Here is a 24473-nt window from a genome sequence, read left to right on the forward strand (position 1 = left end):
CTCTGCTAAGAAGGTTATGTTTCCACTTTGGTTTGTCTGTTTGACAGCAGGATTTAGGAAGAACCATTGGCCTGATTTGTAATAAAAAAAAAACTTGGTGAATGGGTGAAGCAAGGAACAAGGAAGAAGCTATTAAAGTTTGGAGTGGATCTGAATCAATATGCAGATACACAAATTATTATTCACTTTCGGTAACATTGTGAGATACACTTTGGCCTTGGAGGTGATCTGTGTTCCTCAAGTGCCTTTTTAGTATCCAGTGGTTTTTGACTTTCTATATTGTCTTTCTATATATCTATATTACTGGAGGAGGTCTTCTTTATTTTTATACTGCAAATAAAAACTAACTAGCTGAAAAAAATATGTTGTCTCTTGGACCCAAAAATCAACTGGCTTTTGTACTGTGAGGTAATGAATGGCCATAACTGTATTTTTAATTTTTTTAAATCTTTTGCTCAGCACCCCCAACTCAAAATTACACATTCTTCCTCTTTCATGTATTGTGCTATTGATCATTCTAGATTGTTTTGGTGTGAGTTTCAGAGTGTTGGAGATATCTGCCGTAGACATGTCTGCCTTCTCTCCAGGATAATGTTTCTTTCCAGAAATCATGATTACTTAAGATAATCCACAGACCTTGTTGTAAGCAGTGTAGGAACTATTTTCTGTCTGCTGAACTACACTCACCAACCATATCACTGCGCAAATGGAAGCTTGTAACATGGGTCTGACTTTCAAGACTCACTCCTGAACTGGAACCGCAATATTCAATACAACACCTGCACTACCACCTGCACATCTGACCAATTAGTGCTGTAACCTAACCCACCGACACAAGATCCCCAGCCCAATGCAAAACTGCAAAAACTATAATAACCATGACTCAGAGAGAGTCAGACAGCAAATTTTCAAGTGATCATTTTGAGACATTTAATTCAGGTGAAATTCTGATAACATATTTTAAATCACCTAATTGAAGCGGCTTTAATATTCAAGCTGGCATAGAGGAAAGAGCCAACACATATAGGCAGCAAAGGATTAAAATGTTAAAACACTGCAATAAATAATTATTATTTTCATTTAAAAAAAAAAAAAATGTTCATTGTCAAACACATATGATCTGAACCGCAAATTCTTTTTTGCAACAAAAATTGAACCTGATAGAAAGACAAAATACCAACAGACAGCCACCTTTTATGTGGGTCACTCATGCAGGAATCTGGCGTGCAATAGTTCCTTTTAGCAACATTACAGCTCAGCTGAAGAGGATGCCATTAATGTTTACACCTCGCACTGCCACGAACATAGGCCTCTTAGTAGATGCATGCGTTCTAATGCACGGTGCTACAGTTGGTGGATGTAGCTCTGTAGAGAAAAAATAGTTTCTACTTGAAACCTTTCACAACAAGGTCTATGGATTATCTAAAGTAATTGTGTCATTATTTTCTATTCTTTTTATTTTTTTGTGCTTTGAGCACCACAATTCAAGTGCCATCTAGATCCATTATACTGGAGAGAAGGTAGACCGCTGTGTAACTCCAACACTTGGTAACTCACACGAAAACAATCTAGACTGATAAATAGCACTACAAGTAAGAGGAAAAATATGTATTTTTTTATTCTGGGGTGAACTGTCCCTTTAACACAGAGTCCCGCTTTATTATTTTCCTGGAAAGAAAGAAAAAGCACACTACAGATTATTGCAGAGCCTTGGTAACCTTAGACCCTGTTGCTTCTACAAGAGCAGCTGCTCTATCTTCTATTTTTCAAACACTGCGATTAAAAAAAAAAAGCTGTGTTTAACATTTAAAGAGAGCCTAGTTAATTAGATATACATCTGCATCTTTTCATTTTACATATCTCTGTCTTCACACGAGCGCATATTTAGTCTTCAGATTCATGAAAGACCTTAAACAGATTAAAATGCTTTGTCATCCAGAGGATTCACTTAAACATGGTAATTACTGAATTCCAGTCATATCTGTATCAGTAGACGAGCTGTTGCTGGTTCACGTCCTGATGTTGCCAAATTGGCTGTGTAGCTCTAATTGACAAGACGGGTGAGAGGCGGGTTGGACGCTAATTGATTCCTGCTGAGACGGCGGCATTGAGATGTCATTTCAGCCTCTCAAGGCAAGAGTCTTCAGGGCTCTTGCTGATAAATGTGTCACTGCTTCGCGTACAGTGTGTGTTAGACTGAGTGCATGTGTAAAAAAAAGCCTCTCAGCTGGCAGGGAAGTTGTGAGTGAGAGTGTGTGAGTCGGAAGGAGCTCCCTGAGCCAGCGAGCGTCTAATTAATCCTAACTCCTCCAGTCTTAACAAGGTCTTAATTACTCTCACTGACTCTCTCAAGACGACACAGCAGAGACCTAAGCGTCTCATGCTAACATATATGATTGTCTGGTCAGAAGGCAAGAGCTTTCACTTTGCAATTAAGATCCCACATGTTTTCATTTGTGTGTGTGCTTGCTCATCTGTGCCTAAAACAGTTGTCAGCTCAACCCACTTCCCACACAGAGCGAGGCGGCCATTGTGTGTAAGAGGCTCATCCTTAAGAACCAGTTTTCCATAGACAAAGTCCATTCAAGTCCAATTAGGGGAAGCCATTCAGGGCCCTAATTCCCTTACAGTGAATCTGCCTGATCCCCCTAACACATGCTACTTATTGTTCCCAGGGAAGGAGGGGGGAGGCGTAGGAGTAAGAGAGAGGGTGAGAAAGAAAAAGAGAAAGAGACATTGACCCCGATTTTGGAAATATGGTAATGATGAAGGTAATGAATGCGATGGGACAATGAAACAGGACACACACATACAGAAACAGATAGCAACAGGGTGCACTCTCTCACTCAGTCCTACACACACACACACACACACACACACACACACACACACACACACACACGCTACGAAAGCCTTGAAAAGAACAGCCTCGCTCATCACAAATAGGATTATCCATGATTCTTTTTTTTTATTAAGTGAAATAATATCGGCATAGTCCCTCCCACTGATAAATATAATGGATTAACTGGGATTACGACTCAATTAAAACTAAATTTGAATATAAACCATTATTTGCATAGTGTGAATAATAAGAAACCAGAATTTTCTTAAAGACTGATGATATATTCTTCTTATTGTTAACAAATCCCACAGAAAAAACAAAAACAGCAATGAACTCCTACTAACAGGTGTTGTCAGGCAGATATATCGTATTTCTCCGTGTCATAGAGCTCCATTGTTATCCAAAAACTGTTAAAACATATCAGTGAGCCACACTGTTGCGCTGGGTGACATTTCCCTTTATTATGATGGATCAAAATATAACACATATACCATCCTGCTGCTGTAAATACTCACGAAAACACCAGATGTGTATTCTTTTGCATTTGAAAATAGTTGCCCCTAAAAAAATTCCTTTCATTTGCTAAAAAACACAGCTGTTTAATGAGACTTCTTATCCTTTAAAAAAAGAATTGATATTTGTGATTCTTTTTGTAGATGTCATTAGGAAACAGTTGGTTTGGGGCAGAATGCCAAAAATACAGGAGGAAAGGTGTTAAGTATTGAGAGACAGATGACCAATCACAAATTGTTTCTGCATTATTTGTTTGCTTTAAGGAAAACATAGAATATTGTCCTAGTTTTGTCCTTTAAAGTCATAATCCTAAAGATTTTCATGCATTTTTTTCTTTTTAAAATATGTTGTTGGTCTGCATTTTTAGCAATAGGCATTTAAAGTATTTACATCAAATAACAATTTGGTTTTGATGGTGGGGTCCGCCATTCCTGGCTGGATTCAGATGAAGATTTTCATGCAATATTTTTTTTTTTAGCAATAGGCATATTAAGTATTAATTAAATAATTACATCTCTTGTTTTCAATGTTGCTGGGTCCGCCATTCCCATGCTGGATTCAAATTGTCTGTATGCACACTGGCTTCACAGGAAATGATGCATGCATGTAGTTCAGCATTCATTTTTAAGTTTATCTAATTGATATCAGACTGTTTAGTGTTCACTCTCCTCACTCCATAACAGAGCTCTATAAAGTTACTGCTAGTGTCTTAACGATTATAACATTAAAGATGCCACGCCCCTGTAACTTTTTACCTAACTTGTGGATAGGTTAAAGAGAACAAAATGTGCAAAACTAATTGAAGCTATATATCTTAAGTCTTTTTTAATCTCATATTTGCCTGTAACACAAGTATACCATCAGTTCTTAAAGCTCAGACAATAAATTCCAATAGAAAAATGATTTCATTCCGATAAATCCCACTGTTTGTGATTTCAGTTACAGGTCGAGCCTGTAATACTGTCCATCTGCTGAGCCAAGTTTCAGGCCAAATATCTCCTAATCTAAATCCATGCTTGTTGAGATGAGGGAGATTAATTGAATATCAGTTTGGAGATAAACCCACAGATTGGAGATTAGATTAATTGTTTCAAAGCTAATATCAATCTCCAAAAAAGATAAACGCATAAACAGAGCCTATGCATTAACTCATTCATCCTAATTCATCAATTTTCCAAATTAAACCCCAAAGCCATTGTTTACTTGGCTACGAGGATGTTTACTTATTGACTTAGATGTGATAAGTAAGCTGATTATGAAAAATGATCAGTGTCAGCAGATAACATTTTTAAATCACTACTAATCTTGATATACTCGGAAGTTGTGAGGTATTCAGTAATCTTCTGCTCAGAGATTTCCAGAAAAACTGAAGCTCAGAAATTTAAAAGGAATGCTATAATAAATGCACAACCTTCATTTATTTAGTACATTTACTGCAGTAAAAACAGTGTAAGTGTGACTGAAGAGTCAGATTTAACTTAAAGCTTGAAGCCCTTCCAGGATGAGGAACGATGTGCAGCGATGCATTATATAGTATTTAATGCAATGCAATAATCATCTTCATGCAATGAAAAGATTTTTAGAAACCATTTAAGGTTTGCATTTGAAAGAGTATCTCAGATTTAAACTATTTAAAACACTCAACATTTTCTGTTATTATTACTGTAAGTCACTAGGAGTTCAAATATATATCAATTCAACATTCCTATATCATCGATGCAAAGTAAAAAAAAATGTCAATACATATTGTTATTTTTAAAATGCGCCCTTATTTGAAAATTCCCATCCAAGCCCACCTCCTTCCTAAACGGCCTAGGAGATAATAGCAAGCAGCCAAGAAAAAGAAAAATGAGGATATTTACTGATATCTGTCTCTGGAGTGACACAAAAAGACTTATCCTGTTTTTTGCAATCCACAATTTCTCCAGAAAGCTACAAGTATTTTAGCTCCTTCTGGAGAGGCAGGTTTTCTCTGTTGCCATCGTTTGTTTTTGTTGTTGTGGTTTTGTTTTAATTATTTCATGATAATCAAGCCATTAACTTTTTTCTTATATTTATAGACTCCTTTATTTCACTGATCTCCCTGGCAGTTTTGATTTTTTTATTTATTCTTCATCTATTTATGTGTTTATATGTTACTATATTTTATATTATTTGTGCAACGAAAGCTGTTCAAGTTGTCTGAATCTGAACAGGCCCCTAAATTGAATTGAGTTGATATCAATCGTGGAAGACTTAGTGATATCAGTAAATATTGTATTGTATGTCTTTCAAAGAATTGATATTTTAATGTATTGAGATCAGGCTAAGAAATTGGACTTTTCTGAGAGTTCGACAAGTTTTAAAGCATGTTGGTTTGCAAGGTTTTTGATGGTTGTTTGACAGAATTCAACATTTTCAGCTTTTATTGTCTCAGTTACTCTAAGCAGATGTGTAACTGGGCACTCTGATACCAGTTTCTGTCACTTAATGGACTCCCAGTTAATGACAAATCAGACTCGCGCTCGTATGCACTGGGAGCAGGTAGGCTTAGCAACCTTGTGTTTGCCTAGCAACCTGGTGTCCCAGCGACCCTTGTTGCCATGGCAGCCGATGAGGATGTGGCACTGCCATGAGGAAGTGGTCACCACAGATATGAGCCAAAGGGCAGCTGGTGTGTGTGTGTGTGTGTGTGTGTGTGTGTGTGTGTGTGTGTGTTTGTGTGTTTGGCTGCTCATTTGAATACAGCGTCCTGAATCCGTCGAGGAGCCGTATGCTCCTTTGCAAAACGCGCAGCAGCCTGTAAACACAAAACAATCAGCGCCTTTGTTTTAAAGCTGTTGTTCTGTTGTCATCCCTTTCATTTGTTTGTCGACCCCTCCCCTCCCTCCCTCTGTCATTTTCTCAAAAAAATCCTCACACGCAAACACACACACGCACACATATGAGGACATAGGTTCCATCATCTCCATGTTTCCTACCAACTAATTTTCCTTGTCTCGCCATTCAGTCTGTTTATTTATCTAATTTTATTTACTTTTACTATTCTCTTTTTCTTTCTTGCTACCTGAACATCTGTCAAACGTTCACACTGAGATTTTTTTGTTTTGTTTCCGCATTTCTGCAAGTTCAACTTCTCATTTTTTGTCAGTGAGAGTGAAAGTGCTCTTGCATGTGTGTGTGTGTATGTGTGTTTTGAGTGAAAGGGAGAGAGTGGTTAAGGTTGGGGAATGTGTGTGCATGTGTGTGTGTGTGTGAGAGAGAGGGAAAGTGGGCGTTACACCCCCCCTCCAATCCCAGGCCGATTAAGGCCAGAAACTCTAATTATGCCACAAAGACGTGACAGACTGAAGCACCCATCTGCGCCATAGGGTAACAGACACACAGACACAGACACAGACACACACACACACACACACACACACACTCACACATGCATGTACAGAGTAACGGGACATGGGAAACTGAAAAATATCAGATGGCAAATTGCACAAAAACAGAGGAAAGTGAGACTATGTTACAGTGAAAGTTGTTGTGATCAGAAAACAATCGTGAACAATAAAAAGCCACGTTGTCACTGAATCTTAAAACCAAATGCCCCACACAAAAACACATACCTGTTTACAACAGCTCATCTGCTCCATCTGTCACTGATTTTTGATTCTACAGATGCCTTTGAATTCCCATCGTTTTATGTCCACGCTCAGCCTGACGCTCTCTACAGTGCTTCTAATATCACTTGTTCATTCAAGTCAAAGAATGAGTCACTTTTTTCCTCCTTTATTGCCGATCTCCTTACAACGTGCCCATTGCGCATTTTATCCCTACATCGTAATCACAATGTACACATCACCTTTTCTGTATCTAGTTTTGATCATCCAAAAGCAACTTCAGCAAAATCTAATCACACAGATCTGTCTCTTGACATGCCCGCGTACGATCAAATGATAAGTGTGTCCAGACAACAATGTAGTTTTACCTTTCCAGGACTTTGCACCATGAAAAATTTCTGTGTATCGAGTTTTATCGATGTCACTGCATGGTACGGTATGGCTCCACTCAACTTTACTCCTCTTTTTTTTGTCCGCATTTGTGGAAACTACCTGTATTTTTTAAATTTCTTTTTGGTATCACCTTGTGGTTTTAAGTGAGCTGAGGTGATACTCAGTGGTGGTGTTACAACACCGCAGACCACTGATTGGTCAGATACAATCGTCACTTGTGTGACACGGGACATCTTTTGCCAAATTCTAATTTTTACTTAACAGAGCTTGACCACATCATAATGTAACTCAATGCAGCCTCAATGAGCTGTTTGTTGCAGTCACCGGTTGCTTGGAGTTGACATTAATTAGCTCTCTTCCTGCCGATTTCAACTTGGATTTGTTGTTTTCATTTTCTTCTTCTCCACATACAGTCTGGGTGCAATTTTGCCATCCCCCCGAGGATGACACCCTAGACGGCTACCTGTATCACCTATACCAAGCCGCGCAACTGAATAGCGACCTCAATTTTTTCATGCACTCACTCCAGATTTTTTTTTTTTTAAATGGCAACCCGAAATACTACATTGTACAATTGAGAAAATGCAGACATTTTTGCAGATAAAGGATCCAGCCCAGTGCCGAGTTGAGGTTAATGTCACGGCAGATTCATGCAGTGCCGCTATGGCGATCAGCTGAAAATCCCTCTTACAGTGACGGGGTACTATCCACAGTGGAAAATCGAATAGAGAAAAGGACCAGGTGAGTTAAGTCAAGTCAAGGAGTGCCAAATGATGCAGTGAAAATTAGGCATAAATGCCAGTAAAGTCAGATAAAACAACACAGAGCATAAAAAGAAAACTAGTTGATAATATGAGAGGACGGGGATAAGGGGTTCCTAAAAGTAAATAAAGAGGAGAGAAAAACTAGAAAGGAGAAAAAAAGGTCTTACCTTGACGTCTGAGAAGAATATTTTGAGCATGTTGGAGGATGGGTAGCGGGTGTAAAAGAACATCAGCTTGGCCTTCTTCAGGTGGTTGGGAGACAAACCCTCCTGAATCTGAACAATAACATATTAAGGAACCAGGAAACAGGAGGAACAAAACAGAGGGAACTTGTCAGTAAATCATCGTAAAATTCTGTTTACTCTTAGTGCTCATTATTAACAGCTTCATTCCTAACACTGATTTAAGTAATATTTTGGAGTGAGATTGCATTGTGTTTGCTGCACGACAGCAATAATCAGAATTGTGATACACTGCCTCTTGTTGTTAGTAGAAATCAGACAACATCCATTTGACATGAGACATTACTCCTCGTTCCACTTGTTGGCAAAATACCAGAGGAGTGCCAGTAGCAAGACAGGCGTTTTCTTTGAGTGAATTCATATATAGTATCAAGTGACAAAAACAAAAAGCTAATCTGAGAGTATGAATAAGCAGGTATGCAACGTGGACAGAGGACTAGAGAAAACTGCTCACTTCCAATTTTTATTCATTAATTATCTTTAAAGAAACCAGTAGCTACTGAAAATGTGAGAGTGGCAGTGTGCTGAGAAGATTTCTGTAACCACATAGTGATTATTGTGATGGCCTATTAGGACCTTTAGGTTAAAAATGGATGTGAGATAATATTTGAAAAAAGATTCATTTCCAAGATTAAATTATTATATTTACAAGAAACTGTATGATTAAGACATCCTGTTGTAGTTCAAAAATAGTTTCAGAATGAAAGTTGTGCTAAAGTCCAGGATGTGAAACAAAAAGGCCTTAAAGTCGACCACAATCTCCTGCCATAAAGTCCTGCTTGACCAATTCACTCACCACGCCTTTCTCTCATTGACTTTGTCACTCTTTGCACTGTGTCACCTGGCTTTCTGGCAGTTAATCTCAAATAATCTCTTTGTTTATCTCTCATATTTCTGACTTCATAATCTTGGAGAATATTTTAGTTATTTTTCTGGTAAATTTATGACTGTTTCATGATTTTTTACTTAGAATATTATCCCCTCCCCAGGGTCTGTTATATTCATTTTAGATACAATGGCATTAACGCGATGTTAACGTTCAGTGCCAGAGACGGAGGGTTACAGCGAGGAGTGACCACTGCAGTAACAGTGGAGGGTGGAGGGTGACAACAATGCTGTCAAAACCACAGATGAGTCAGAGATATAATAAGAGAGACCCAGCTCTCTGGCAGTGATGCCATTTTACACCCGAAGCAAAAGCAAACACGAGCACCGGCTGGCTTTGGATCAAATCCCACATTCACTCCTGCATCTCACCGCCTCTGCTGCCCCGGTGTCTATCCCACTGTCTCAACAAGGAAGATAATAATTGTGGAGGCCCTGGTTGCAGGGGCATGGAGTGTGTGTGTGTGTGTGTGTGTGTGTGTGTGTGTGATGGTGTGTGTGTGTGATGGTGTGTGTGTGACAACAGCTGTGCCCCACCACGCTGCCATTTCCCCACCACATTAACAGCCCTATAATCTATCAGAGAAGATGAGGCAATCAATGGAACCCCCTGCAAGGTCAATTAGCACACAGACAAACACACACTTGTACACACACACACACACACACACACACACACACACACACACACACACACACACACACACACAGAAACCCCCCTATATGGCTGGAAAGAGGTACAGGGAGAGAGGGAGAGAGTGGCATCAGTGATCGGAAAAAAGAGGAAAAGAACGGTAATGAATAAAGTGTAGAGAGGGAGCAGCATCAGGACAGGATGCAGAGGAGGAAATTTTAGTTTGGCATTTTTCACACCATAATTGTTTTATGTTTAAACTGATTATCTACACAGAAACAGGATTTTAAGAAAGTGTAACTTTCTATTAACTGGTGGAACTGGGCGTGGTCTGCATGTTTCTGGTTGTGACGTTAGTTTGTTTACTGTATTTTTACTGTGGTCCTAAAATACAAGGCATTACGACTTAATTTGTCTAAAAGTGAGACCTTAATTTATGTTAACAATTGTTTCTCATTGTTAAGGCATGAGAAATAGGATTTCATGAATCTCTTTTTTTTCTGACATTACATAGCAAAATCTCAAAATAATTTATAGCGTCTTTTCTTTCTTATATAATTTGCTTAATACATTAATGTCATGCAAGTCAGGATAGTGGCACCAATAACAGTAATAGTTGTTTGTGGCCAGGATTCTCAGAGCAGAGCATCCAATAGCTAGCTAGCTGTCACTGGATGACGTGGGGAAGCGCAAATTTATAAAAAAATTATATTTATTCAACCATGATTTTGTGGCATGGCTGAAACTGCGACATGGCAATGCATTTAAGACTTCTTACTGTGTTTTTATGCAGAAAGTTTTGCAAACATTACATGATTGGAATCAAGGCAGTGGGGTTCAAAACAGAAAAACAAAACCCGCCAACAAACGTTACATATCTTTGTTCTTTACTACTCTTTTCTCTGCCTCAAGACAAAAATATCATGTTTTGTGTTATATTTAACATTTGGCCCAAATTGTCTCTAAATGTAAGTAATTGATGTTGATGCAGTTTTTTTTTCTTAAAATTTGGTTATTGTTAAATCATTCTAAAAGTTCTCTCGGGTCAAAAACTCGGAAAAGTATTAAATCTAAGGCCCCGGTGTCCATCAAAGCATTTTTGTTTGTTTGTTTTTGTGAAAATGTCAGGCGGACATCAGCGAACACCCAGCTAGGAGCACTTGAGAGCGCTTTGGAGGAACAATAATTTTTCAGTGGAGACGCTTTGGTTGCGTCTGGTTTCTATGATACGGTATATCCACAGAAGTAAAGGTGGAGGTAGAGGACTTCAGTGGATGAAGGAAAGGCTGAAACATGTTCACGTTCATTGTTGTTGTTTTAGCACTTGTAAACGTAAGATGTGATGTCTGTCTTCGCGGTATTGGCCCATCCTAAACTGTGATTGTACAGCTGGATAAAAAGTGACAGTAATCAGCGCAGCATTTAACCAAAAGTTAAACATTTTTCAACTCTTTGCATTTAGAAAAAAAACACCAAACGTGCAGCGCTCAGTACAGAAAGGACGCTGAGCACCTTGTCACGCTGTGTTTGTAATGTAATGTAAATATGTAGTGCTATAATAGCAAAGAATTTCAAAAAATTCGCTGGCCTCAGGGACTCTGTAAAAGTTACCAGGACCCTAAATGATTGCAACAGAAAAACTAATCTGACTACATGTCACAAGTGAGCTGGATATCACAACACTTTGCCTCAATAACTGACGCGAGAGGTGAGCCGCATCCATCATTCATTTAGCAGCAGATACGTCAGGTCAGCGGACAAAAACACCATCACCTCGTTCACATTCATACCAACCTGTCACTGTGTGTGTGCGTGTGTGTCCGGGACACCCTGTTTTGTTTTCAACATACAACACAAACAAATACACACTAAACCACACAAGCATGACTCAGAGTTACCAGTTTGAATCTATATCATGATTTAAAAAAAAAAATGGCATTGTGTGTGTGTGTGTGTGTGTGTGTGTGCGTGTGATCGTAGCTAAAGTGAGTCAGTGAGTAAACAACTGATTTTCTAAGACTCCTCTTCCTTCTCCTTTCCTGTTCGTGCGTGTGTTGTGTTCATCCTGATGCACATCTGTGAATGTGTCTGTGAGTGTTTTGTGCAGGGCTCACTGTATCAGCTGTAACTTGACCTTGCTGCCAGGTGTGTGTGTGCCTTGAAGTGAGCGTGTGTGAGGGGGGGGGGGAGGCGGAGGGGGAGAGAGAGGGAGGGGGGATAAATTCATAAATGAATGGGGGACATCTGCTCAGCTCTGTACAAAGGATTAAAGATACACAGACCTGAGAGTGTGTGTGTGTGTGACTGTTTGTGTGTGTGAGTGCCGCTCAGGTGAACTATGATCGAAGCAAAACACCTCAACCTAACTGCCTTCAAGGCTTTCTTGAAGCTTTAAATCCACCGACAATGCCGTCACCTTTTTATCCCCACCATGCAAATCAAACAAGAATGTGCTTCTTAAAGTAGACACAGAGAAAGAGACCAAACAAGAATAAAGACAGAGTGAGAATGAAGAGAAGTTCAAACAGAAATTGCATAAATTTCTTTTTTTTTAAGGTTCCCTTTAGATTTAGGGAGGACAAGTTGCAGGACAGGAAAAGTTTATGCAAAATGTTCAAAAATAGCATTAAGTTTGGTATATTCTTCAGAGAAAAAGCTATACTTAAGACATACTGGGATCCCACAGTCATGGAAAACCAGAAAAAGTCATGTAACTTCACAATCTCATTTTCCTTCTAATTAGTAATGGATAACCTTTGGCATAATGTAACATATGGGCAAATTTATTTTCTGTAGCTGACGACACAACGTAGTTCTAATGTGCATTGATATGTGGCAAGGTTTTGTTTATCGCCACATACATTTCTTAATTTTCTTCCCACATTCCCTCTCTCCCTTCATGTATGCCAGCTAACTGAAATTATGTCTGAGTAGAGTTTGAATCTGATATGTTTGAAAAAAGCCAGGCAAGTTTGACAAAACAGAAAATTATTTTAGGTCCTTGAACAGTCATGGAAAAGTTTTGAAATTTGGTCATTTGAAAATGTGTGATAACCCTGGACAGGATTGTTGCAGAGAAAGCTTTCGTGTTTGGATTATACAGTTTAACGATCAATGTGTCACGAAAGAAATTGGTGAATGTATGAGTCTGTGTGTCTGAATAGGTTGGCTGTGTTTTAGCATATTTGCGCCATAAACTTATCTGAGGTTTGCTGTAAAATGAAATTCTAATTGTGCACCATGACATAAATAATTTCAGTAAGCTTCCATATCATTTAAAATATAATTTGCTCATTGAATGATGTGTCAGTTACCTGAACTGGACACACAAACAAATGCACTTACAATAAGAATTAGTCAGGGGTGCAACTTGATCATCTTTTTAATTAATTAAGGCATAATTTAGTCCAGTGGTCTTTTTCAGGCCACTGGAACAGGGACCTCCTATGGCATATGTTGTTTTAAACTGAGTTGGACTAAAGATAGTTCTCTGAGTAGTTTAGAATCTCTGTCATTTGCTCTTGCTTGTGGCTGTTAAGTCAGCATTAGCAGTTGCAGCATGGGGTGCATTAGTCTTGCCTCCTGCCCTGCTGCTTTGCTGGTGGTTTCTCAGATGGAGAATGTGAGTCTCAAGAACGAAAAAGTTACAAAATGGTCCATTGTGTCTCACAAGAATGTCCGCACACTTGACACACTGGTAATAATACATGTAATGTGGAGAAAAAGGTGACGCACAGTGATGTGTGTTAACTGGTTCGCTTGATTGCACTAGGATTCATGGGTAACAGTTAGCCCATCATTAACATTGTGTACTATTGATGATATAGGTTTTATAAATAGGCCAACTTGTCTTCACTAATAATATTTTGGATTCACGCCAATGTGTATTTTCAGAATCATTTTACTTTTTGAAGATTTGGTCCATGAAAAGTAATAAAATAGCAAAATAAAAGCTTGTCACAATCTCCCGGAGCCCAAGTTGACCACTTCAGATGAATAGTTTTTTTCAATCCAAAAGCCAAAGACAGTAAAATCAAAATGATGGAAATCATTTAAGTAACACAAATAATTAGAAAATTGATTGATTAGAAATTGACTGAATTTATAGTGGGAAAAAAACGACATTTCTTATAAAAGTGAGTTAACTGATGCTTAAGGATTGCTGTTATTAATTTTTAAATAAAATTTTTAAAAAACCAACCAAACAATTTTAGATTTTTTGCCTACAAAATAAAAAGGCTTAAGGGTGGTCGATATCTTTGAAATACTAATGTCTAATTTCAAAGACGTTTTTTTCTTCCAAATGAATGGGAAGCATTTTGGTATGAAACGGCTCAGCAGGATCAAGAGACGTGTCAAATATTTCTGTTTTTAATTAAAGCAACATCTAAATTGGCTTTGAAGACGACACTGTGATCACATCCTCATCACAGCTGCAAGGAGTTCCTATTTGTCAGGTTCAAAGTCTTATTTTTCTTTTCACTTTGTTCTTCAAGCGTGCACGTGTAACGTGTGTTTGTGTGTGTGTGTGTGTGTGTGTGTGTGTGTGTGTGCGTGCGTGCGTGCGTGTGTGTGCGTGTGCGTGTGTGTGTGTGCGTGCGTGCGTGTGCATGTGCCAGTGTTAAGCCAGAGTGTGTGCGTGCGTAAGCTGGAAGAGCCCTCTCCATATGAAAGGTTAGGCACGAAAAGATAAACAGCTACCTGCAAACACCTGTCCACATGCACACGCCATAAAAGGGAGTGTGTGTTTGTATGTGCACGTGTGTATGTGTGTGTGTGCACTGTGGAAGGTTGCAAAACACACACAGCTGCCGAGCAACAGCGAGCGAAGGCCAACAAATGAAAGCAAGGAGGAGAAATCAACTACGTCAGGGAGGGAGAGACCCAGCTAAAATCTGTAAAGAGGAAACCAGTGTGGACATTTTAGATGTTCTCTCTGTGTACTCACACACACACACATTTAGAAAGCCTCCATCAATAACGCCAAGCATTCACCTGTCCCTCTCCCCGCGCTCTTTGAAATATGATTAGCTTTGAGCTCCTATGAACAAGGTCTTACCCCACACCCACACACACGCGCGCACGTAAACACATAAAAATATGATTTGCTTTGAGCGTTTATGTACAAAGTCTTTGTGATGAAAGAGAACCTAACAGCACAAGAGTGTCTCAGACAGTGTGTGTGTTTGTGTGTGTTGAAGGGGGAGCTCACTAGCCTTTCTCAGCACCTTTAAACACCACAACCTGCTGCAAAGACTTAAAAGAGCTTGAGAGAGCAGCGTGCGACCTGTTTAATCTTCCCCCTCTTGCAAGACCCAGCGCGGCCCGTTTCATCTTCCCCACTCAGCGAGGAAACAAGAGGGTTAGACCAGGAACCAATTAATGTAGATTAATGGATATTAAAGACTTTCTTTGAGTGCTGCCGCCGATGCCTCGGAGATTTCTCAGTGTGTTTGACTGCGTTGAAAATGTGACTCTTGTAGAAAATCATTGGCAATTTAAAGTCTATGCAAGTGCACAAATTAAAAATCAAAGGATGTTTTTATATTCATTAACAATAGTTTTCTGATACTTTATAGTGTTTAACATGGTGAGCCTAATACGTTCTGATACCTTTTGTCCCAATTTCATACTTTATGCTTCTTCTATATAGTATGTAGAGCCGGATTTAAATAGCAAAGTCAAATGACCCAACATGAGGAAGGAAATATCATGCTTCGATGTATTAAAAAATGGGGAGGGTGTCATTAAAAAGAAAGTGAAAATCCGTCATGATTTACTGTATATTTTAGGTTATGTGATCCTGCATCAATTAGCTGCATTGTTAACTAATGTTAAGTATGCTTTCTCGCAAGTAATATCAATAAAATTACTGTAATTTAAGCCTTAGAGGAAATGATGCATATACAGATGTCAGTCAGACTACCAATTTAACTGAACAAATGTGAAAATTTAAACACCTTTATGTAGGTATGCACCAGTTTATCAGTGATACATCGGTATTGGCCAATACAAATCAATGTTAAATTTTGCAGCTAGTTAATATTAGCTGCAGAGGCATTGAGTTAAACTGTGATATGTTAAGGCTCCATTTAGTAAAAAAGAGTATTTGGTAACATTAAATTGTCATGTTATCAAGACGTGTTCAAAAATAATCTTGTAGTTTTGGGTGAAACAAACTTGAATAATTACAGTGTATATTACAACTATTTTCATTTCATTTCCTATTTTTTGTTTTATTTATATTTATTGATTTCTATTTTTTTTACCTTTTCTTTTTTGCTAATTTTCAGGTCATTTTCTTATAACTTTTTTTTCTTAACAAATTTCTTGCTAATTTGGAGTAATTTTGAAGTTGCTTAATGCTTTCCCCCTGTGTTTTTGAAAGAAATTAAGTCAGGGAGGAAAGATTCAGTGCTTTTTTTTATAATTAAGATCATTTTAATTTCTCTGGCATATAAGTGGAAAAAAATAGCAACAAAAACAAAATAAAATAAATATTGGTATCAGTGTTATTATAAACATTGGTATTTGTTCAGCCCAGAATTGTTTAACTGGTGCATCCCTACTTTAAGTGTGTTAATGTACTTGGACGTTCTCTCTTTTGTCCACCTGTGAGCTGCATCCATTTCCTCAGCGGTCTGCAATGTGAGACAATAGTGTCCATCAACAGCGCTCAAACATTTTGGTGAGCATAATAACAGCTTTGACTCTGCTGAATCTCATCATTTCAAATGTACTAAATATAGAGTTTAAGCAGCTTTATTCTAATCTAACTCCGAGCCCCGGACCAAATGTAAGACTAAAACTTCATATGCACTTGCAAATGCAAGCAAACACACACACTCGCACACAAACACACTGGCACATTGATAAGGATACGGTGCTGCCTGAGTAGGGCGATATGTCAGCCATGTCTTGGAGGTCCCCACATTCAGACTTGATGAGGGACAGGGACAGACCCTCGGGCCCGTGTTGGCCTGGCGAGCTCTGCCTGTGGTGGTGGTGGTGATGACTGAGATGGCCCCCTCCGAGGGACGTCATTTTGGTTCTGAGGCTGACAGTGTCCCGGTTCATGTCCATGGAGTCGGGGGAGGACCGATGATGGTCCTTAGGCCCTGGAGGGTAGCCGGCTCCACCTCCGTGTGAAAGCGGGCTCTGGAAGGGGTAACCCATGAGGGGAAGAGGGAACGGGTGCCGAAAAGATGGAGGGCTAAACCCGAGCGAGGCCGTGAGGGGAGAGGGGTGGAGGGAGGGATGGTGTGGAGGAGGAGGAAGAGAGGGGTGAGTGTTCTCTCCACCACCTCCTCCGCTGCTCTTGCGCACCACCAGCGGCAGCGCCTCTGTTTGGTCGTTGGGCGTCGGCACACCGCTCAGTCTGCCACTCAAACCACCGAATGAATCCAGTGGGCTTGGAACGATGACATCACCGAAGCAGTGCAGCCTTTGGTTGGAGGAGTGGTAGTTAGGGGTCGGACTGCCATCGCCATTCATACTGAGGGCCAGGGCGCCACCGCCAAAGCGTGAGTCCGGGGTAAGGGAGGGGAGAGAGCCGAAAGGTGGAGGACAGGAAGAGGACGAGTTTGAGGAAGAGGAGGGTGCAGCTGGTGTGCTGCTGTGGCAGCCATGATGGTGATTGACGGCCTGCTTGGGCGAGGAGAAACCTTTAACGACGGTGTCGACGACCTGCGACACGGCGCAGTTCAACTCCTGCTTCAGTGTCTCTGCTAACTGCCGTCCTCCTCCTGCTGCTCCTCCTCTCCTCTTCATCACCCTCTCTACATTTCTCTCCTCCTCCTCCCTGCCATCAACATCCTCCTCTATCTCTCCGTCTATCAGGGCCTGTTCTCGGAGGAGGGCTCGGGCCCGGTCCAGAAACAAACCCGGGTCCAGCTCAGAGAGGTCGTCATTGCTGTGCCGTCCTCGGTCTCTGTGCCTCTCCTCCAGGCCGTCAGAGCGGATACTGTCCTCTGACAAGTTGCCGTCCTCCTCTCTTTCTGCACCTCGGTCGGCCTCTCCACCCTCGGCGTTGTCTTCCTCTTCTTCTGTCTCAGAGTCGTAGATCTGGTAGAACTTCTCCTGGAGCTGGCGCAGCTGTTTCTGAAAAGACGACAGGGAATATTACAGAAGATGTCTTCTGAACCTAAAGGTCGCCCGTTACCGTAAATATACTAAAAAAGAAATGAAAGCAGTGTGGTGTGTGACCCACTCGGCGGACAGAGATGGTTTTATAAAGTAGACTCTGTTTGTTTGTTACACCAGTTTGCATGTGCATCTGTGCTACCAAAACACCGCTATCAATGACTTTTTGTCTGTCGAGGTGCATCATCAACCCCTAATTTGATTTAAAAAAGCAAATATAAGAGGATCTGGTGTTTGTGGTGCATTTCAGCTGCAAATTTCCACCCGAAAGGTCTAATACCAACCTGCATGTCTTCCAGTTGCAGTTTGAGCTGCCGTCTCTCTTCCTGTCTCTGCTCCTGCCTGGAACACACCAGCTGGGTGAAGCTGTGCTGCTGCTGTGGCAGCCGCTGCTTCCTCTTATTCTCCCTGTAAACCTCGCCGACACTGACCACGCCGCCACGCGAACCCGGTGAGCTCAGGAGGGACGAAGGGCCGTCGCTCCGGCTGTGGTTGTGGCTGCTGGTGTTGTGGCTGCTGCCGTCTCTTCGGTGGTCATTGCTGCCGTTGCTGTTGTTGCTGCAGTTCTCGTTTTCTTGGTTGCTTTCTTGATTGTGATCGCCGTTGGGCCGGACCAGCGGCGAGTGACTCATGCCGCGGATGATGTTTTCCACGCGGGCGCGTTTGGCGCGAAGGTGCTCGTCTGACAGACGGTCCAAGTCGAAAGTGGAGAGAGAGAGGGGCTGGGAGGGAGCGTGAGAGTTGAGGCTTGAAGGAGGCGGTGGTCGACCAAAGGAGGAGGAGGAAGATGGAGGAGGAAGTGGAGGCCCAGGAGAGAGGCAGTCAGATGGGCTGTCCCTGTCGCGGGAGGAGTTGCTGCAGGCGTCCTCGGCGTGGATCTCTGAGCCTCCACTGGACAGAGCACCACTCCCCTGTGATGGAGGACACAAAGACTGAATTAATCAACAATTAAACAAATGATGTCATGGATCATCGATTGACGATTAAAGACTGTTAAGCGTCTCATTTGGTCAATTAGAAAGATAAAATTTAGATGGAATTGAAATCAGTTAGTGATTTACTGAATTTCATTGCTACGTGTGTGTGTGTGTGTGTGTGTATACCTGGAAGCCAGAGTCACTCCCTCCGTTCTTCCCCATGTTATTCTTGAGCAGCTGCGAGATGATGGTAGCACCAGGGAAAGGCATTATGGAGTCTTCATATGAGTTGGCCCTCTTCAGCAACTTCCTCAAAACATTCGACTTCTCTCCATCGCTGTTGGCTCCGTGGCCGTGGCCGACCAAAGAGCAGTCTCCGTCTTGATCGGGGCCGTGTGATTGGTTCATGCTATCGAGCAGGGTTTCCCTGGCGCGGCTGAATAACGCACTGGCCACAGTCCTCTTCACCCCAATGTCGACACGTCGGCGCTTGGTCTGTCTGGTTAGGAGGGCGGTGCTGTCATGATCAGGCATCACGCAGGGGAGCTAAACGGACATGACCAGGGGTCCTCACAGACGCACACAGGACAAGTTACCTGATCAACAACAAACACAAAAACACAAATTGTTGTTTTTATAAACTTTTAATATCACCTGCAAAGTGAAATTAAAGTTGCATTCAAGTTTTTATTCCCCAAATTCGGTTTAATTTAGCAAAATTAGCATCTGATGATGATTTTTCCTTCAGAGAGAAGCACAATCATTGAAATTTGAAGTAATATTTAATGACTTTTAAATCTGGACCTGGTCTGTACAAAAAGAATACATAGTTTGAATTCTGAGATATACCAGCACAAAACTTAAAAATGTAATTTAATTTTCCATTGGCTTCGTCTTTTATGTTTTTTTAAAAAGTGTCAGATTTATTTTATAGAATAATTTCTCTACAGTTTCAAGACATTATTTCCACATTGACATAAATTGACAAAAATCACAACCTGTGAACCATTACAAAAACAGAAGCAAACAGGGCAGCCATTTATGTCAGTCACTCACTTTAAAAATTACTATTAGTGCATTTCTAGACCAAAGGCCAAGGGAACCACTGTGCAAAAACCCACACTGTTTAAAATAGTTCAAGGAGATATTCCCACAGAGAAGTAACACCTGCCTGTGATAAGCAAAATCATTTCCCATTTCCTCCTCGTCCCCTGAGGGCTAACCTTGATTTGTGCATCTTGTGAGGAGCTGTGAACAATCGACACTCTTTCTTATTGTCAGAGGGTTTTCAATCCAATCTCAAGACAAAATATGTCCATTTTCATTTTTTTTTTTTGTTTGTGTTTTGTACTTTTTAACATGACTCAAAAGAAATTATTATTATCTCCTTTAATTTGATACATTTTACAAAAACTGCCACTTGGGTTTTTACAAGTTCTTCACATACTGCACATTCAAAGCTGGGTTTCTCTTTCTGTAAAAAGTGAATCTATTGTATGGCAGGTGTAGAGAAGGATGCCTTTAGTGACGGGAAAAGCACTGCAAAAAGGTTAAGTTTCTCTACTAATGCTCTGGAAGCACCTGAAACAATAGGTATGGGAGATGTTGAAGAACTGACTTCATCCTTATCCAAAATTATCACCTGTAAGTGGGTTAATTTGACCGATAAACTTCCAAAAAAAATGCAAAATAATCTCCAGAAAGTGCAGAATATTCTAGTTTAAACAATGAAATGAAAGTCTCAGGCCAAAGTTGAATTCAGTACACAGGCGATTTAACCCATTTTAATCTTGCTTTTGTCATTAATTTAGGGATCGAATCTACAGTGCGACAGCAAAAATAAATACAAAAAAATCATCAAAATATGCCTCAGCCATTTTAAAACAGATAATAATGGAAGTCGATTTCTGCACACACATGCACACAGGCAGCGTTTTCCATGTTACGTGTTTGCATCTGCTTTGCAAGTGCTTTTAGGGTCATGTCTAGGAAAATGTTACACAAATTAGAGCAGCTTCCTACAACAGTTTGGTAGGGATGTTTGTGCTCACAGGAGTTAAGCAGACTTCATTCAGGCGTTAAAATACATTAAAACGCGAACACACACACAGACTGAATCAGGGACACAAATGAGATGCTTTTAAAAAAAGCCCACAAAGCAGTCAGTGTTGTTCCTGCAGGGCCATTACCAAATGAAATAGTTTCCAAGCAGGGGAGACGGGTTAGTTTGAATGTGATTCCGAGTTGTAGACGAGAGGCGTTCAGAGAAAAAAACACTCAGCCCCTCAGCACAGTGCCCGGCAGTGACCCAGATACACACACTCGCACATGCAGAACATGCATATCTGTGTGTGTGATTGGTTCCTCGGCATTAGTCTGGGCAGAGGTCTGGCGTGTGCGTGCGCGCACACACACACACACACAAACAGGAAAGGGGAGGTAGAGAGAGAGCGAGACAAACAGTTTAGATTAGGGGGTCCAAAGAGCTCAAAATGTGGTTATTTTGAAATTTGGGACAGAGGTCAAATTGAAGGGGCATCGGTGTAAAAACAGCATGTTTCCTGCATCACTAAAAAAAAATCTTCAGCGCCTTTTTCTGTGGATATATTGTTATATCTTAGAAAATCATAGTTTGACTCAGAAATGTTCTTGTAACACCATGCAGCAATACAAGGTTCACAGACCTTTAGCAGTAATGCAGCACTTTCAGAACACTGAAAGAAGATGTGAGAGTGTGTGTCTGTGCATGTGTGTGTGTGTGTGTGGGTGTGTGTGTGTGGGGGGGGGTGTTTTTCTGTCAAAACAGAAACTTTAGTTTGAATCTGAATTTAAAGAGCATGAATAACTTGCTCTGTGTGGAGAACTGAAATGGGAAGTGGCTGATGAGTAACTGTAAATGGCTTATTTCCATTTAAAAGGGATGCAAGCTGTGGTGGCTCATGGCTAAATCAATTTGTCTTTGTTGAAAAGATGATGTGGAGGCTGAAGTAACTGAAGTCACTTTCAATATGTTGTCACTTAAAGACTATAAATGTCTTCACCTTCTATAAAGACTTTTACCTTTAAATGACAAAAAAAATGGGAAAAAAAAGGTTTTAGAAATCTAACTTTTTGGAGGTCATTATTTGAGCGTCTTCTACATCTATTAGAGGGATATATTGATAGGGAATAACGTGGATATCATTGGTAGTGTAAGTGTGAAGTGGATGATTAGTTCTTGTTGTATGTGACTGTGCGCTGAACGGAGAGCACCGCTGTCCCCTCTGACGGAAAATACAAGCTGTTCGTTTTACGCACGGCAAAGAGAGATGTTTGTCATAGTCCAAACAACAATTAGTCCGCGATAATGACACGACAGCGGCAGATCTGCTGCACCAGGACGCTGACACACGCTTCCATCTTAACATGCCAGTTATTCTGTTATCATAACGCCTGTAAAGTTTTATTAAAGTAGCAAGGAGCTTGATTCAAGCTCCACTTGTTTCTAAAGCAGTTTGCTCTTGTTTTAGCGGTACTGAAGTGAGATTAGGTCTCTGGAAACAAGGCTGAATGTTAAATTACGGATCAACAAAGTTAAAGTTGAATTCTTCATTTTTCTTTGAATTGGGAGCAGGAGAATTTTGTGATTCATCCTCATTTGCTTTAATTCCACATTCATAATATAAAAACTAGGGTTTTAAAACTAATGTCGACATTAAATGCCTTGATCATAAGCTCATAAAAGCCCCGAAATTCAAAAGCAGGTGCGTAAATCCGAGCGAATTGAGCTCCGCAGTACCTACAAACTGACAAAGTAAAGCACGGCAGCAGCCAAAACCTCATTTTGATATGAAAACAAACTTCAGTGAGGTAAATTAGTTCATGCAGTCCCGGCAACAATCAAACGCAGTCCGAGAGGAAGGCGCGTAAAGTCGGTATGAGCACAAACACTTTCGGAAAATCGTCCAAAATTCAACTAAACCTTCCGGATCCGTGCTGTGCGCCGAGGATGGATATCTACGAACTAACTGTGGAAGTTTAGCGAACACGATGCCGTCCGACAAATCACACTCACACACACACACACACGCACACACACACATGCAATACATAAGCCCACGAGTGACAATAATAACGGTGATAAATAAAACGTTTTTGGACTTACTTCTCCTTCGAGCGTTTCTCCAAGTCGGTCCGTCGAAGAAAGGGCGAACACAAGAGACAGATCCGTACTCGTCGTTGAGATCAATGCCGTAATTTACTACGGCAAAGTGGAGACGTATGCAGAGCGTGCGCGCGCGCGGGCGTGAGTGTGTGTGCGGGAGGGAGCGCGCGAGAGGGAGACTCATAGAGAAAGTGTGAGAGAGTGAGCGAGACACAGAGAAAAAGGGAGAGAGAGAGAGAGAGAGCTCGTGTGCGCCGCTCTCCTCCCGGGATGGGAAGTGTTTAGTATCGAGCGCACCCGGTCCGTCCGGCACTCTCGGCTCGTCGCGAATTCCGTTTTCTCCCTCTGACCGACGGCAAGACTCTCAGTAAGAAACAAGAAGAGACGCACATGAAGGATACGCGAAGACGCTGCGTCACCGGCCCCGGAGTGAGGTAACGACTCCACCTGACCAATAAGGAAGAGGAGCCGGGGACGGTGGATTTTATTTATAAGGAGCCCCCCGAAAACAGCGCGCAGCCAGAGCGAAGAGGGAGAGGGAGGAGAGAGGAGCAGCGGAGGGTAAACTGACAGTCAGGTTCGCCAACCTTTCTCATTAGCGGAGAAGATGCAAAAAAGAAAAAAATATATAGAATACATTTATAGTCTAACTTAAAGCGGACTTCAATGACATCACTTTCTGTTTGTACGCATAATTTCTTTCTTTTTTTAATGATGAACAAAATTCTCAGACTGTAATACAAAAACACCACAGTAAGACAGATCAGGAAATTAATCAAGTGTACTTACTTTCCGACTTGTATCTTTTAATAAAAATACTTTAAATTATGATTAAAAATCAACTTTCAGCGATTGATTTCAATGTGTGTGTCACTGCTCTATTTATGTACAGGTGCACAACATGCACTCAAATCTATGATAATTAAGTTTTTCTTCAATAAACACGGATTTTATCTGTTTCTTTTCATTCCTCTTCACTGCAGCGTGACTCAGAAACTATAAATGCGGATACCTTCGTGCCTTTTTGCAGCTGTAATTACATGCGCGTATTTGGAAACAAATGTGTGCCACTGTGCGGAGCTCCCTGTCAATTAAAGAAAGTTGCCCGAAATGCAGAAAAAAATATCACGATTTTTGTGATAGGAAAAGATACCTCTTCCTCTGGTATCAGAGCTCAGGCCCGTGCACCTGATCGGGAGTCAGTGTTTTGCTCAAGGACACTTCGGCAGAACGGGGGAAGAATCTCTCCACCAACCCAGACCGCTGCGAATAAAACATAATCACAATATGTAAACAGTATTTATACGTTTCAGCAAATTTTAAAAGGCATCACATTGAGGCCTTTTTAAGCTGCCCAAGATCCTGATCCTAATTTATTGTATAAAAAAAATCAGCTTTCCTTGTCAC

The 24473-nt window shown here is 40.8% G+C and overlaps 1 protein-coding gene across 1 annotated transcript in view; it reads right to left on the reverse strand.

Annotated features, from left to right (window-relative positions):
• LOC121962973 (prospero homeobox protein 1-like) overlaps positions 1-23719 on the reverse strand; it is a 51087-nt gene extending 27368 nt beyond the window's left edge. Inside the window, exons 1-5 of the mRNA XM_042513327.1 lie at positions 23067-23719; positions 19109-19518; positions 18290-18916; positions 16746-17963; positions 8270-8377 (exon numbers count right to left, since the gene is read on the reverse strand). Of these exons, the coding sequence (XP_042369261.1) occupies positions 8270-8377; positions 16746-17963; positions 18290-18916; positions 19109-19456 (2301 nt within the window). The 5' untranslated portion in view covers positions 19457-19518; positions 23067-23719. The remainder of the gene's footprint in view (positions 1-8269; positions 8378-16745; positions 17964-18289; positions 18917-19108; positions 19519-23066) is intronic.
• Between the last annotated feature and the right edge of the window lie 754 nt (positions 23720-24473).

Source organism: Plectropomus leopardus, chromosome 24, assembly GCF_008729295.1.
Source record: "Plectropomus leopardus isolate mb chromosome 24, YSFRI_Pleo_2.0, whole genome shotgun sequence".
NCBI classification, from domain to species: Eukaryota; Metazoa; Chordata; class Actinopteri; order Perciformes; family Serranidae; genus Plectropomus; species Plectropomus leopardus.